General features: G+C 45.6%; 1 protein-coding gene across 1 annotated transcript; it reads left to right on the top strand.

Annotated features, from left to right (window-relative positions):
• Nucleotides 1-2,405: 2,405 nt before the first annotated feature.
• On the top strand, nt 2,406-16,111 carry LOC149348852 (uncharacterized). Its single transcript, XM_089588404.1, has 2 exons — nt 2,406-3,447; nt 12,364-16,111. The coding sequence occupies exons 1-2, from the start codon at nt 3,163-3,165 to the stop codon at nt 13,462-13,464; spliced, it is 1,386 nt and encodes a 461-aa protein (XP_089444530.1). The 5' UTR covers nt 2,406-3,162; the 3' UTR covers nt 13,465-16,111.
• Nucleotides 16,112-17,053: the final 942 nt, after the last annotated feature.

Genomic DNA, 17,053 nt, shown 5'->3' with positions numbered 1-17,053 from the left:
GATCTCTTAGGGGCTTCGCGCATCGAAGCAAAGCCGCGCAGGCGCACAGGGGCCCGGGGGAGAAGCGCTGCGTTCAAAAAGCAAGGCATCGCGCCGAACGGGTGGTGGCGTTCCTCCCTTCCATTACGGTGCGGTTCGGGTGTCCACCGAGATGGCAGAGAATTACTGCGCCATTTCCTTTCCTCAAAAAACCTTGCGTCCAAATGGCAAGGCATCGCGCTGAACGGGTGGTGGCGTTCCTCCCTTCCTGTACGGTGCGGTTTGGGTGTCCACCGAGATGACATTAAGCCCGTAAACATTTCATGCTTACTCTACTCTCGGTTACGGGAGAGGCAGAGATTTTTTTAACTTCAGAAAGTCAGCATCTTGGCTCGACCCGAATAGATACTTTTAGCTGGCCGTACGCAATGAGCGGTTCCGCGGGTAACGAATGCGCATGCATAGAACGCTTAGTATCTCGTTGCGTATTGCGGGCGCACGCACGCAACAAGCCGTAGCGCGCGCGCGCTACGGGCACGTTACGGAATGCGTTGATAAGATGGCATCGCCCTGCTCGCCCGCTTTGGAAGAATACTTGTCACCGCTGCATTCTTCGACTCGATAGCTCGCTCGAGGTACTTGCTCTATGGTTCGAGAAAGAAGGTGATTTCGTGATGTTATACCCGGCTGTCCAGCTGCACAAGGGTGACATGGACGATTCCATTACGTGGCCATTTGCGTACAACATTAAGCTGAGCGTCGTGCATCCGATGTGCGGGGCAAAATACATAAACGTTGTTACACCGAGCCCGTTCGGAAACCTTGAAATTCCAACAAATTCAAGCAATGAGCTGACTTGGTTTCCGACTTCCTTGAAGCTAGAGGACCTTACCCGTGGCGGCTATGTGCACCACGACTGGCTTCGTGTGAAGTGGGAGCTGCTAATTTGAGTTACACTCAAATAAGAGCAGAAGCCTCTAGGATACTCAGTTTAACTACCTGTCTTTTAACCTGACCAGCATGATTCTACAGTTTTAGTTAGTTAAATGCTGCAGTCCTTTCTGCCAGAACTGTAGCTATACAGAGACCTGAGCCTTTCGTTATATCAGCCAGGCTTGACAGATTTCAACAGTATATAGAGTCTGTTGGATGCAGTTTATAGATGCTCAGGTCTTTGCTTGCATAAAATGTTCGAGATTGCAACTTAGACACCATTTTTGTCTCCTCTAAGCTGGATTGTCGGCATATACGAAGGATGGACGAACTTAGTGTAAATATCTGGTGATGTTCAGTTGATACCAGTTTAATCTTATTGGGGCTTGCGCCTTGCATATTTAAGAGGAGCAGCCTTCTTCTGACGTTCCCCGGTACTGCATGCCGAACCAACAAACCGTCCCGCCTCGACTGGGGAGAACTAACGAAAGGCTTCGCGTGTTAATAGGAATGGCAACACGTCGATTTGTTCTTGTTGTCTGATCATCTCGGATACTCGCTTTGATACAGGCACGGACACCTTACGGACAAGAGGGAAACGATGACTTTGCTTTAATATATGATTAAATTGGTGTGCCTAGATGCGGGTTTGCTCCCGTGTAGAGGAATCGCCCTCAAGTCGTTGTGGTCACGAGTTTATGCTTTAGTTTTTTTCATGTTCGTTTGTTTTCTTTTCATTTAGAAGAGCCATAGCTTTGAAAAACTTCGAGATCACTGCGTCGATCCGCATTCGAGCAATGAGAAAGCGAAACGTCCACATACTATATCGACGTCCGTGGCTGCTGTGACGTCCATGTACAGTATCGTCGTCCATGGCTGTTTTGACCTGTGTTTTTTTTTTTCACATTTTCTCGCTTTTGATTAATTAACTAGTTGCTCATCACCAACCAGATTTTTCCCTTGGGAACATTTTATCACACTTTATCGCAATCACACTTTCACACATTTATCTTGAAAGAACGATGTAATCGTGAGGAAAAAATTGCGGACACACATTGCTGACGTGAAAGAGTCATATAAAGCTCTCACATTAATCAAGCAGAAACTGGATTCTGCAGCAGTGTTTCTTTTTCAAGTTCAACTTCACATGGAAATGAAGGCTAACTTTCCCCATCTGTCGCCCTTGCTTCAAATGCGAGCTTCAGCGCTGAAAATGAGAGACCAACAAACGCGCTCGGTGTTTAGAATGTTCGTAGACTTTGCATTTCATTATTGCTATCGTACAGCATGTAATTTAAACATAAGTACGCTAGATTCACTCACAAAGATACCCACTGTTTTTTGAAAGAAATGTGACCGGTTTGCTCGGCCCAGTTAAAGCGCTGAGGTGGTGCCACAGGGACCTGAGTTCTTTATCTGATTTTCGTTTTGTAGTGTTTTTACATTAGATGAGCAATGTTCCTGTTGGTCCAGGTGCTTCCCTCTAGCTCCTTCGCAGCTATACAGCGATGATCATTCTCGTCTTGACCTCGAAGCCTAACAGAGGGATCCTGCCTCAGCCGGCGCTTCTCACCTCTTTCTTCTACACCTCTAAATTCTTTTCCTTCTTCATGTTCGGTGACGTCACGAATCTGCTGATTACATCACCACTTATCCAGGACGGTGTCCACTGGACAGCTTCTCGCCCTCAAATTTCTTCAGGTAAACACAAAATAGAGAATTTGTGGTCCGAGTCCGAAATGATTTGGTTACGGAACGCAACACCACTCGAAGAGTTGTCGATGGTTCTTTTACGTGCCCTGGGATTTCACAGTACATGGGCCGCTAGAATTTCATCACCACCGAAACCGGACCGCTAAGGCCGAATTTCGGTGGAGGCGAAATTCTAGAGGCCCGTGTACTGTGCGATTTAGGTGCATGTTAAAGAACCCCAGTTGGTCAAAATTTGCGAAGCCGTTCACTACGGCGTCATTCATAGCCTGAGTCGCTGTGGGACGTTTTAAACACCAATCAACCGAGTAATGCACGCCTGAGCCAGGAAGTTGATAACGGTCGCAGGCAGAAAGCCGCTCGGTGCGCGTAAGCGCGCGCTCCGTCCGGAGACGACCGTGATGTGAGAGATAAAAACCCTGATTGTAGCCATGGCAACCGGTTTAAAAAAAAGGAAAGGAAAGGTGAAACCGCACCTTGGCAGGGGCGGTAATCGCCGTTTTCATAGCTTTCTGAGCAGCTGCAAAGACGGTGTGAACGATGTCTCCTCGAGGCCAGCAGTGCACGTTGGTAGGCTTCGCCGCTCACGTGGACTGGATACCCCTGCTCTTCGTTAAACCGATTCCGCATAGCAGGATATGCCGCGCCTGTGGACTGGTGTGCAGGAAGACAGCCCTGTTCCCCTGCATGCACCTGTTGTGCCGGTCCTGCTACGACCAGTGCAGTGGCGACGGGGACCGGGTGTGCCCTCTGGATAACCAGCACTTCCTGGATGCAGACGTCATCTGGACCGAGTGCCCTCCCGATGAGATGCTGGAAAGACAGGTGGGGGCGTACTTATTTTTAAAGGGCGGCAGTAATCTGCTCAGTTCAGTTCAGTTAAGTTCAGTTTATTTCCTTAAAGACCCCTATTCAGGGATATTACATAAGGGGTGGGGCTATGAATAAAGCATGGTTTAATTTTCTCGCATCTGTTGCGTTATCTCTTGATGGAATCTCGCGACTTGAATTAAACTTACGAACTTCCTGAACTTCTTGTAATCTCAGCATCAGCCTGACTACGCCCACTGCAGGGCAAAGGCCTCTCCAATGTCTCTCCAATTAACCCTTTCCTTTGCCAGCTGTGGCCATCGTATCCTCTAAAACCTTTTAATCTCATCCACCCACCAAACTTTCTGCCTCCCTCTGCTACGCTTGCCTTCTCTTGTAATCCACTCAGTTACCTTTAAGTATCACCGATAATCTTGCCTTCGCATTACATGCCCTGCCCAATCCATAAAAATTCAGCTCAATTCAGTTAATTTCTAGTTTTTCTGGAGGCTTCCTGGATAAAAGCTGCAAGAGCAGCTTGACTAAACGTGTATAGTAAACGTAATAATAAAATGGAACCATGAAGGCATATAAACATGATGAAAATTCGTCATATGCATTAAAGAAGAAACATTAGAAAGAAAAAGAAGCGTAACAAGCACTTTGCATACAATAGTAACAACGCTGTAAAAAAGTAGAAGATTGCTGTACTAAACTGGTCAGGCAATTGGAAGAAACAGTACAGCCAATTGCGAAAATATAACACAATACGTTCACAAATAATGCATTGATAATTGAAAATAAGACCACACATATTCATTCATATTTCTACAAAATAGTTCATAAGTTTTTTTTTCTGGTGTAGCCAGCAATGTTAAAAGTATTCGAAGAGGCAGATTATGAAGTAAAGACTGCAATTTGTAGTTGTTACGAAAAAAAATTGTGTTTTCCATGTATCCTGTCTTTTTTTGTGTTCACAGGAATTTTGCGCAATTCAAAAAATGCTGAAGTTGATAAACAACTCCTCACATTCGTGGAACAAAAATATATTGTTTGCGGAAGACGGAAGTCAAATAGATTGTCGACGCGAATGATATGTGCTTGGAAAAAGTGTGTTGTGGGACATGACCTTTCAAGACGCAGTCAGACGACCCACTCTTTTTGTAGCATGATTGATTTCTCCATATTAGTCAGTGTCGTCGTAGCCCATGCCAAACTGCAATAAGTTAAATGAGAGTGGAAGAGTGCATAACAAAACAGAACTTTGCATTTATAGGCAAAGTGCTGCGACATCGTGAAAGTGCGCCTAAAACGGAAAGTTTTTGGCAGAGATAATCAGTATTCGTTTCCCAACTCAATTTAGATGATGAATATACTACTAGTGTTTTACGATCCTGAATACTGTCACCGATAGGTACGGAATGAAAAGGGCTAGGCACAGGTCGCAAACAGAGAAGCAGAATCCCAGCTGCCAGAACACGCGAGTCCTTCACTTCTTCGTCCTCTGGGCGCCTCCCGAGGACACCTGGCGGCATTATTCCCCCTCCCCCAAAAAAAGAAAGCGAACCAGTGGGCGCGCTTTGAGCGAACTAGAGGAAGCAAAGCAAGCGAACAAAAAGTCACGTGCTGCTCAACAGCTGCAGGCACAAATAAAGAGAAAACACGGAAGAGGCACCTGTTACTGCGTAAAGTAAGGCTTTAATCAAGGCTTTATGCGCAGTACGTGCACGACCTCAGGCTGAGGTCGACGGCGCGAACGCGGCAGAGTGCTATCGGGGAGTACTTCATACGTCACATCCGTGATGCGGCGCAGCACTGTGTACGGTCCAAAGTAGCGGCTAAGGAGCTTCTCCGAAAGGCCTGGACGACGTACTGGGGTCCATACCCACACTTTGTCGTCGGGGTGGTACTCGACTTGTCGATGTCGTTGGTTGTAGTGTTGTGCATCCGTGGCCTGCTGCCGTCGGATGTGCATACGGGCCAGTTTACGGGCTACCTCTGCGTGCCGGGTGAACTCCTCGGCGTCTGACGTGAGCGCTTGGTCGGCAGGGGTGCACGGAAGCATGGCTTCGAGCATTGTTTGTACGTCACGTCCGTAGACGAGGCGAGACGAGGTGTGCACCGTGGTAATGTCAATCGCCTGTCCCTCCTGACTTAGTACATAATTGGGGTGCAAGTCTCTATTCTTGGGACGAGAAATTCATTTCTCCTAAGATGTCATTAACCCGCGTTTAATCCCTGATCCAACCTTCCCCCTTCATGCCCCTTAACGTTACATCCTTTCGTTAGCTTGCTGCGCTATCCTCCATTTAAGCTGAACCTTGTTGGTTAGCCTTTGCGTTTCTGCTCCGCAGGTGCAGATTCTGTACTACCGGTAACATTCTGTAACCATAAGTTTCTGTACTAAGACATAAAACACTTGCAATCAGCGAAATTACCTATGTAACGGGATAATTTCTATGGTTGGCTGCCTTTATTTTGTTTATTTTTATTTATTTACTTCAAGATACCCCTAAAGGCCCTCTTCACGAGGGTATTACATAGGGGGTGGTAAAAATTTCAACTTGAATACATAGAAGGAACATTAACATGAGTAACAGGGCAAAACAAAAAAAAGAAGCAAGAAAAGAGCAATAACTGGTAGTCAGCAAGAATCGAAATGTGGCGGAACAACAAGACGCAAAATAAACAAAATGAAAAAAAAAACAAGAAAAGAAAACACAAAGATAAAAACAACGGAATAAACAAAACGAAAAGCAAAACTCGAACACATTGCGGTGAGCAGAACAGAACTAGCAGAAAACTACACATCGCTGTGATTTTTTAAAAGTTCATGAAATGATGTAGCATTCGTTTCAGTTGCAATGGTGTAAGGCAGCCGGTTCGAATCAATAATGGTTTTGGGTACCAATGATTCAGCAAAACTTGAAGTGTGACATGCGATGCGTTTGATTTTGAAAGGATGGTCACGGCGTGGAAACACCGCTGAGGGTAAGTGAAAGAAATCGTCGTGAAGCAACGGATGAGGGTAAATTTTTTGAAAAAGAGTTAAGCGAGCCAGTTTACGACGATGGGAAAGGCTGTCAAGTCCAGCACGAGCTTTTAAAGCGGTGACGCTAGTAAAACGTGCGTAGTCAGAATCAATGAAAAGAGCAGCACGGTTTTGCAAGGATTCTATGTTATCTCTGATGTAGGCTTGATCTGGGTCCCACATGGCGGGAGCGTACTCAATTTTAGGTCGAATATATTTAATATAAGCAAGTTTACGCACATGCGCAGGAGCATGTCGACGGTTACGTTTTAAAAGGCCAAGAGAACGGTTAGCAGCTGCTAGAATCAAGTTAATATGATAGTTGCAGGTTAAGTCTGATTGAAGGTGAACTCCTAGATACTTGTAAGTGGAAGTTGTCTCAACTCTTATGTCATTAATAGAGTATGCGGTTGGTATGCGATAAGAATTTCTAGTAAAGGAGACGAGGTTTGTCTTAGAGGGATTTAAGGTCATAAGCCACAGCTGACACCAAGTGTTAAAAGAATCCAGGTCAGTTTGTAAGGATTGTCGGTCACAGTCGTTTGTAATGGTTCGAAACACAACACAGTCGTGAGCAAACAGTCTAATTTCCTTCACGAAGACACTAGATCACTGGATGCTAAAACACTGTCTGCCGTCTTAGCACTGCCTGCTTTGTGTATAATTGCTCAGCTGCTGTGGTGTGCTGATAACTGCTGTGCTGATAACGGTCTCTATGAAGGAGAGCGCGCATCGCTCCCCCCCCCCCCCCCCCCCCCCCCCTATGTTAAAAATCAGTAGTGTGTTTTGTACCTTCAGTCCTGGCATGCGAGCTCACCTCCTAATCAGTCGAAAGTTATTGCTGAGCGCACGTCTTGGCCGAAGGCCTCGCACTTACTATTAAAAAATAAGTGCTAAGTAATTTTTTTGCAGGCGTGAGAGCTTCGAAGGTGATGCTGCTTTTTTATTTCTGAACAGTGTCGCGAAATTTTTTTTTCTCACTCTCGTGCTGGCACTCTTTCCACTTCATGGCCACGTGTGAATGCAGAAGCTCTTGTTATCTAAGCACAGGTTATTACGCTGGGTATTAATGAATGGCTGGAACATTCTTACTGAGTGTCGCTCTTAAAGATCTCAACAAGTATTGCTTTGCTTTGCATGTTCTTTTTTCGCTATTGTCTGCATCAATAGGATTTATATTTATTTCAGTGATGCCTCTAACAACTGCCTTTATAGATGCAACGATATGTGGTCTCTTGTGAAAGCTTCTTTACGATAGTACCTCCACGGTGAGATGGCTGTAGGAAGGTGAATCAAGAAAATTATTCAGTAAAGCTTTTTAACTCTCAAAATGCTAATCGAACCTAGCATCCACACTGTGGGAGTTTGAGTTCTTTCATGACCGACATCTAATAACACTTATCAAGCGGTCCGTTTCCATACACAACCCACCAACCCATGTTTTGGTGATAAAGAACTTTGAATTAAATCCCGGCATGAAGAAACAAAAATTTACACCAGTCTTCACAAATAAAGAAGCCACATAGATTACGAAGCTGTTAAATCTGGCATAAACACATAATACGGTGCATTTTAAGGCGAAAGCCTTCATAGGCTCACAACTCGCCGGCGTGTGTGTCCGCAAAAGTCCCATCCTAGCTGTCAATCAAACTAATGACGTCATCAACATGGTGTAGTATGTGGTAGCATTCAATTGTCACACCTTACCTCACAATTTATTAAAAACTGACTGCGTCATTAACATGGCGTCCTGTGTCGCAACACAGAATTCCTTAAAATTAATAATTAAAATTGGATAAATTAATTTATAAAAATTGATGACGTCATCGACATTGCATAGTATGTCGTAACAGGAAATAATTAAGATCAATTAATTACAACTTTTTAAAATTAATAGACATAAAAACTGATCACGTCATGAAATGGCGTAGTATGTAACCGGAGATGTCCTGCGCATACGCGTTACGTCACTTATGACGTGATCACCACAGTCTATATATGGAGCGCCGCCGCCGCGGTGGCTCAGCGGTTATGGTGCTCGGCTGCTGACCCGAAAGACGCGGGTTCGATCCCGGCCGCGGCGGCTAGAATTTCTTTGGAGGAGAAATTCTAGAGGCCCGTGTACTGTGCGATGTCAGTGCACGTTAAAGAACCCCAGGTGGACGAAATTTCCGGAGCCCTCCACTACGGCGTCCCTCATAGCCTTAGTTGCTTTGGGACGTTAAACCCCATAAACCAAACCATATATATGGAGCGCCGATAGCCGCACCGACTCCACCCTGGCACTTCCGTGCATGCGCGTGACGTCACATCTGACGTCATCACCACAGTAACAGGGGCAGCAACAGAGACGGAAATGGCTTCCGCCTCGTCGCACTTTAGTAAGGGCCAAGTGCTCCCCAGAATTTATGCATTCCAAGTGTAACACCTTTCGTTGAGCGTCGTTGAAACGAAAAAACTGTAAGTCGCTCATTCAGCACTTATTCTCGACCGATGAGGAAGCGAGCTTGGATCTCAAAAAGGAACAGTGTGTCTTTTGATAGGGACGAAAAGAAAGATCATCAGGACAGGCGCAGACTAGAAACAAAAGTTTTGTTGCTTCTAACGAGAAAAAATGCACCACGCTTCAAACAACAGCAAGAAATAAGATACCACAAAGCACAAGAATCATTTCGTGGCGTATCAAGAAGGTGTTGTCTGTGGCATCCCATTGGCCTGCTGCAAGTAATACCTGGGCCAGACGAGAAGATGGATCAATGAACGCCTAAATGAGCACAATAACAATATGTGGCAATCTGTGCAAGGGAATCTCGGCCCACATTGCTGATATTCCAAAACTAAACCTTCCCACCCATGCTTCACACAAAGGTATTAAGCAGGCATAGTAACAAGGGAACGTGTCCCTCCTTTATCCCTGCACTTACGGCGTGGTTCAGGTGACCACTGAGGTGAGAGACAGATACTGCGCCATCTCCTCCCCCCCCCCCCCAAGAAAAAAAAAGAAAAATAATTTTCTGTTTTTAAATTATTGAAGCCGTACACATCGAATGGTCCAGGGTCGCATGCGTTTACCAGCCCCTACTTAGCCATCAGCAATAGAATTAGGGCTTCTGGTTACTGGGAAGTTATGATGGTGTTATCAATTTTGAAATGGCATACCAACTCACCCAAGCATCAGTTGTAAGACGCCAGTGTGTGGCACACGTAGCCGGTTCGTCTATAACTGAGTAGCTGTCGCTAGTAAGGGTACTTTTGAAATCCTTAGTTCTTTGATTAGTTGATTTCCAGTGCTCAAGTATACCTGCAACGGGGTTTCACGTGAGGGTTGGTGTTTCTATTTATGTACGAGTTGTTCAGTTCACTGCTTGAGATGGTCATGGATACAATGAACCCTAGCAGCAGAGGGAAGGTCTTTCTATTCCTTGGACATTCGTGCATAATATGAAGAAAGCTGGGCCGACGTACATGTGGAAGGTGGATGTACAGGCGCACCAAAAGTAAGAGTATGCGAGCGGTCACCAAACTGCAAAAAAAAAAAAAAAAATGCATGCCAGCGCGCTCTCTCAGCTGATGCGCTGCAGAGAGCGAAACGGCGTCGGCAAATCCGGATGACCCATCTCGATGATCTGATGCTCGCCTTATCGCCGGCACCAGCGAAGCCGCGCCGCTACCATCACTGCTCGCCAGGGGCGCTTTTCAATGCATCATGCAAGGGTTCATTGCTTTGCTGCATCGTGCAGAAAAGCTGGCCTTCGGCGGCATGCGCTTGCTGCTTCGTCAGGAATGGCACCATTTCTAGTCGGCGCGACCGCCTTGGTTTGCGCTTCACTGGCGGCAAGTTTCTTGTGTTAACACATGTAAATGCTTCGGCATCGGTTTCGCAACTGCGGTAGGAAAAAAAGAATAGCAAGCATACATTGCCTTCTTTGTCTTTGATACAAATAGATGATCAACTGCATAGTACGAGAGGTAATTGAAGACCACTTCCTTCGGCACGAATTGGCTTTCTTACACCGGAGAAAACAGTTACACAAATTTTAATAGAAAGTAAAGTTGTCTCTTCATGAGTTGTCCTCGATCGCTTATGTTTTGTACGTCTATTTATATCACAAAGACAGCGCAGCCAATACATGCATGCTAATTTTTGTTTCATGCATTCGTTGCAGCCAAACAAATTTTTGAGCCCACTTGCCAAACAAACTGGCCGCCAAGTGAAGCGCTCTTATTTATTGTTATAGTTGTTTACTTTATCGGTTGCAAGAATAGGGATAAATGAGACTAGAATAATTTAAAGAGGTCATGGCGGTACCGTATTTGGACACAATTTTGAACTTGAGTAACAATGATCGATTTACTAACCCGCTGTGGTGGCTCAGTGGTTACGGCGCTCGACTTCTGACCGAAAAGACGCGGGTTGGATCCCGGCTGCGGCGGCCGAATTTCGACGAAGGCGGAATTCCAGGGGCCCGTGTACTGTGCGATGTCAGTGCAGGTTAAAGAACTCCAGGTGGTCGAAATTTCCGGAGCCCTTCATTACGGCGTCCCTCATAGCCTGAGTCGCTTTGGGACGTTAAACCCCCATAAACCAAACCATTTTCATAGTGCCGAATATCCAAGCGGATCAAGCCGAAAACAGAAATATACTCAAAATCTCGAGATGAATAAGTGTAACGAAGGGTTTTGGTATTGAAGAAACCGATTCATTTTTAGCGATAGCTTGATTGTTAGTTAAAATTAATTCATCTACTCCCTTCAGCCGCATATTGAACAGTAGCCGTTCTGTTTCGTAATGTATAATTTCTCCGTTTATATTGATATTCAAGATTAGTAATCATTTTTTTTTAAACGAGGGCAGTTTTAACTGACATATTTATTTGTTTCAGTCAAAGCAGGCATAGCGTTATGCCTCTATTGCTGCATGCACCAAATCACTCCCCTTTTATTTTCTTCCTTCTAGCCAAACGCTTTTACAGGCGAGAGTCGCATTGGCGCATATTCGTCTCGATAACTAATGAACGTTTTGCTCAGGAGGTCATTCATCGTTACATTTGAAGCGTATCTTCATGAGTTTTGCATTAAATGACAAATTCTTGCTTTGGTTTCACAACCAAATATATTACGCAAATAGCTTCCCCCCTCTCCCCTACTCTCCCCTCAACACTCACTGTGGTAGCTCAATGGCTGTGGCATATTCGGCTGCTGGGCCCCAAATGCATGCGACCGGATTCCGGCATCGGCGGCTGCACTTTCATGCAGTCGAACTGTGAAAACGCCCGCGTGCAGTGCGATGACAGGGCATGTTTATTTACTTATTTTTTTTCATATACTCCCGCCTACCCTTTGCAGGACAAGGCACGAGCAGCGACAGAACACCATAATGACGTTTACATAGAAAAGTAAAATGAACATCAGTTCAAAAAATTAGACTAAAAAAAAAAGTCCTTAAGTAACTCTGGGAAGTATAAGAAGCCCTTGGAGCTTTATCATAGCTGATATGCGGCTTTGAGACTTAAAACCCTGCAGAGTATACCCCCCCCCCCCCCCCCCCCCCGGCCCCCTCAACCAACTTTTTCAGTCTATATTCTTTACTGTATGATTTCCTCTTTGCTCGTTAATCGTCAACTAAGAGTTATAAATGGAAACAGCTCATTCTTACTTTCACGGCCCGCACTACACGCTGTGCATGCGTTTCAATCGTCAAAAATTGCGGTTTTTTTTCGAAATGGCATTCAACATAATTATCTAGATATCAATCCTGATAGTTATCTATCGGTTACCTCTAATCATCGAACCAATAAATCCTGCCAAGCAAGCCTATTTCCTTCTTTCGTTAGATGCATTATTTCTAAATATATTTTAATTTTCGAGCCTTTATGATCTAATAATTTTCTTACTTCCAGGCTATGTGCTGGAACCATGAAAACGGCTGCGCTGCTGTAATGGCCGCTTCGGAGATCTCTCGACATTTCCAGCGCGACTGCGGACACCACTCCACTCGCTGCCCCAAGTGCGCGGCCTCGGTTCTCTGCAGCGACGTCTGCGCGCACCTGAGGTCGAACTGCGCAAACCAGGGGGCGCCTCCTGCAGCGGAATGCGGAGGACAGGTTGTGCGCAGAGACGAGTCACCTGCTTCAACAGCTTCGAGTCGAGTGTTGGAAGAGCAAGCCCGTGGAATTAAGGCCCTTTTGGAGCAGGTGATAAATGAGAGCAGAGCGCTGGGCGACCGACTGAACGAAATCTCGCACGGTCACAACATCTCCACAGAAAAGTGTAAGCACGAACTCTCACAAGCAACACGCCAAAGCCACGACACTTTAACACAAAGCACTCGCGAAATTGCCGCGTCTAACGAGGAGATGAAACGGTCAACTATCGGCAATGTCTCCACTGGGACGGGCGCATTGGAAAAGACACTTAGTAGCGAGTTGGTAAGTGCGACCCGAGAGAACGGGAACAAATGTTCGCAGCTTGCAGGTGCCATGGACGCTGCAAAAGCTGAAGCGAAAGAAAATTTCCAGAAAACAATGGACAGCATTGGCCTCGTTGTTACGCAGAATAAGCTACAAGTGCAGCACTGCGAGTTTTTTGCAAACGGTGTGGAACGACTGAAACAAATAGCGTTGCAGGTGGGGTATGCTCCTTATTTCAGCGAGCGGGTGTACCTGCGCGGCTACTGCATCTCACCTGGAATTGCTCTAAAGAAAGATGGCGAATCTGTGATCCTACATTTGCTGTTACAAGTGCACAAGGGGCACATGGACGACTTTATTCAGTGGCCACTCGAGCACCGAATCAGGCTGAGCGTCGTGCACCCAAAAGAAGGCGCAAAATGCCAGCTCGAAGTGAAACCGTGGCGAATTGATTTACAAACACAGAGGCCTTTAGAATCATCTAACGGGGCCATTTATTATGGATCCCCGTCCCTTAACCTAGCCGACCTCACCCGCGACGGCTACGTGGACGAAGACCAGCTTCGATTAATATTTGAGCTTCTGCTGTGAATCACACTTGCTCGAGAGACAAAGTGCACGTTCTTATCTGAAACTCCCATAACGTGAGTCGCGTGAGCTCATGCTACAATCAACTACTGGAGAATTAATCCAGTCAGAACATTATCTGCACTAACTGGGATGCGTACGTCGCTCCTGCAGTGCTTGATTTACCCTGTGTATGATGGGTGTGGAATACTAATCGTTAAAAAAAGTTCTTTGCAAAGGTTAAAATTTGTCCTTTCCATCGCCCTCGACGTCCGGAAAAAGCTGAATTATGTTCTGTCTAGTAGTTAGCTTGTTTACAATAACAGCGAGGAGGACTGTTGCAAATATAGCTTTAGCCTGCAAATTCAGATTTAAAGGTATAAACTATTATGAGGCATACAACTGTTTTTTTTTAATTGGAAACAAGATTTGGAAACGTGATAACTTTTGGCGCTCTGGCTTAACAAATTGGCTCCATTTCTCATGGGATTTCAAAACTGCGGGACTGCGTAGCAATGACAGCGATGCCCACCAAATGACGTCACTCCATGACACACGTGCCGCATCACCGTCGCACAATTTGCGAATTCTCCTATAAATAAATATTTTTTAAGTCACGGGGCCGCAGGTAATCAATTTTACGCAGTTATCAATGATTATTGTAGCTACAACTAGGAGGCAGCTACACATCTCTAGTTGGGACCACCCGCCGATGTTTAATGGCTATTCAGTTACCTTTACGTCGTAGTTAACTAGCTTACAATTTAACTTCATTTGCTTTTGTTCTGATGTCGGTCAAATGTGGTGCAGAAGCCATCTTTCAACCCGAAAACTACTATTTTTAAACTCTAATAGCACCCTTCCCTGAAAGTGACGGTATGAATGAGCCGAACTGCTTCCACTGTTCAGACTGTGTGTTGTAACCGCAACTCTGAATTAAACGATTAAATATTTTGTGAAATAAAACTCTCTTGCGTTTTCTTCTTTTGGGGTTTAAGATGATGGACGTTGATGGATGGAGGGACATAATATGTACAAAAGAGCTATATATGTGTCTAACCTTTTCTCCCGCCGGTCGTTATCTGAATTCAAAGTGGCAACAGTTAATTTTTGCACTTTTAGTAATATGGGCGTCGTCATGCTATCTGGTTAGTTTGGAGTGATTGTACCGCGCACGTCATTCCCCATTCACCCCAAACAATCATACAACCTTTACCGCCGGCCCGAAAATCAGCAAGGTTATATCCTAGAACGTAGCACAGACTCATGCCGCATAAAACCCCAACATCCAACCAAGCTACACACCCGTCCCCATTACACACCACCCCAGTACCACATCCCTTTCGCCTCTCACGCCAGCCGCCCGCCTAATATGGATGTACGACAGGCAGAGCTTCAGTCACCCCTGCCCTGCACACTGCCCATAGTCTGAGCCCTCACATTCACAGCCCCAAAATCCATGACGGCTTCCTGCTCCCGCCTACCCCAAGTACCTCACGAAAACTCACTCATTAAAGCTTACCCACTATCCACTGCGTGCTTACCGAAAGCCTGAGAAGCAGCCTGACAAGTATTCGGCATGGAGAACGCCTAGAAACTTCCAACCTGCTTCAGTGGGAGTTTGTGGTGTTAGTCACTCATTATTTGAATTTGAAGGTAGCACTGTTAGTAAGACCGCGTAGTGTATGACACGACAGAGAAGTGCGCTACTTTACAACTGCTTTATTTTTCGCTGATGGGGTAATAATGACAGGCTTTCTCGCATCACATGAGTTCAAAAAGGCGGCGCCTGTGGTTAACATGTTACTGTCATCGCTCACATTCTCTAATCTATGTTCCATCTATAACAAAGCATGAACAAAAATGCTTCTTATAAACAGAATTCTTCCTCTTCATATCTTCGTCGTACTCAGGAGGAATCACCTCCTTCGCGGCTAAAAATATAGGTAGTTCTGTGCGGCAATTTCTTTCTCGACTGGTGATGAGTTGGACACAATTCCGGCTATTGAGACATTTTCGTTGTGGGCACTACATTATAGTTTCCTTTAGTGTTATTCCTTGAAATGTACCTCACTGCAATCGCTATATCGTATTTCCGAAGAAACAGCGGTGAAATAGAAACTATGGTTTCAGCTTTGTTTCCAGTCACAGTGAGTAGGCAGGGAAGCGTATTTCTGCGTGAAGCGAAGATAAAAGACGCGAACCATGAATTGCTGTCGGTAGCTATGCGGAGCGTGAACCGCATATACGGACTAATTTCCTGTTCTGCGTCTCAGTATTGTTACGCGTCCAAACAATAAAAAAGTTTCTGGTGTATTCGAGGAGTCTTTATAAATTACAACAGTGAAATCATGGGGTAGTATATTTTCGACGAGCATCTTATGATCTTATCTGTGGCAGGTACCACATGTTAACAATTGGGCGCCAGGCATTGTGTACCATAGGTTCGCTGTATTTTATCTTCATGAACGAGTGTAGCCCGTGTTGAGCGCATCTGTAATCTTGGTTTGTGACTGCAGTGGCCTTGTCGGAACAGAGAGCCTTTTCAGGTGGTTTTGCTGAGTAGCAGCGCTGAAAAAATAAACGGGTATGAAAGCAGCCCCCACAGCGGTGGTATGCAGAAGAACCTGTCAGCGCTTCTGGACAGACAAATATTCTAAAGAGGAGAACCAATCGAAAAGAACAAGGGGAAAAAAAACGACGCACACCATGACGGCTGGGTGTACGACGGCGACCACCTAGTCGTCGTGGTGTACGTCCCTCTTCTCTGAACTTTCGTTTTAATTCATTCATTCATTCATTCATTCATTCATTCATTCATTCATTCATTTGGGACACCCTCGTGGGCCCCCAATTTGAGGGTTCTCTGGTTCTCTTCATTATGTACCAACTGGCCCGGATTTCCTGTCTTCTGCGTAAGTATTCTGTCCGATAACGCTGAGCACTTCTCCTTATCGGTGCTGATTAAACTGGCATCGTTCTTTGGACGCAAGTGCAACGTCTTCAGAGACAACAGGGCAAATTCGGTGGGTGAAGATGGATGTTCGTTGGTGGGGGGGCTTACGGCAGGCTGAAGGTGGGTTGTTTGCTGGGCAGTAATATATTTCGGAGTTAGTGGATGGCTGGTGGGCAATGCTGGGCGGATTGTGGATGGAGGTCTCCTACGGCACTGAAGCTTTATCACACAACAGTAGATAGACCCATTTCGCCGAGATAAGGCCGTAGTGCCAACGCATAAAAACGCTGTGCCCTATGCGATGTCAGAACTGGTTAAACTTGCACTTAAGAGGAATCTGAACTCGTCTTTTTGCCGTGGGAACTCGATCTACAGGTTCCCAGCGTTCTTAAAAATTTCGAATTATTGCGCTGTGCGCCCGATTTCCCTAATTTAAAGCGGATTAACGTCCGGCTCCTACTTTTTTTTTTAATTCCCTGCAGACGGTGGGAGGAGTCGACCAACGCATAGAGTGTCTTTCAGCAGTGAATATTCAGGCGGTTTTGCTGAGTAGAAATGCTGAAGAAATAAGCGGGTATGAATGCAGCCCCCAGAGCGGTGGTCAGCATAAGAACCTGTCTGCGCTGCCGGAGGGAAAGATATTATGAAGAGGAGAAC

The sequence above is a fragment of the Amblyomma mixtum genome, chromosome 4 (genome assembly GCF_055824585.1).
Source record: "Amblyomma mixtum isolate Tamu chromosome 4, ASM5582458v1, whole genome shotgun sequence".
Classification (NCBI taxonomy): Eukaryota; Metazoa; Arthropoda; class Arachnida; order Ixodida; family Ixodidae; genus Amblyomma; species Amblyomma mixtum.
This window is presented reverse-complemented; position numbering and strand designations above follow the sequence as displayed.

Bases quoted from the DNA above. Each gene is read 5' to 3' on its own strand.
- LOC149348852 (XM_089588404.1), top strand. From the start codon at position 3,163: ATGTCTCCTCGAGGCCAGCAGTGCACGTTGGTAGGCTTCGCCGCTCAC. The intron at 3,448-12,363 runs GTGGGGGCGTAC...TCTTACTTCCAG, and splicing joins ATGAGATGCTGGAAAGACAG to GCTATGTGCTGGAACCATGA.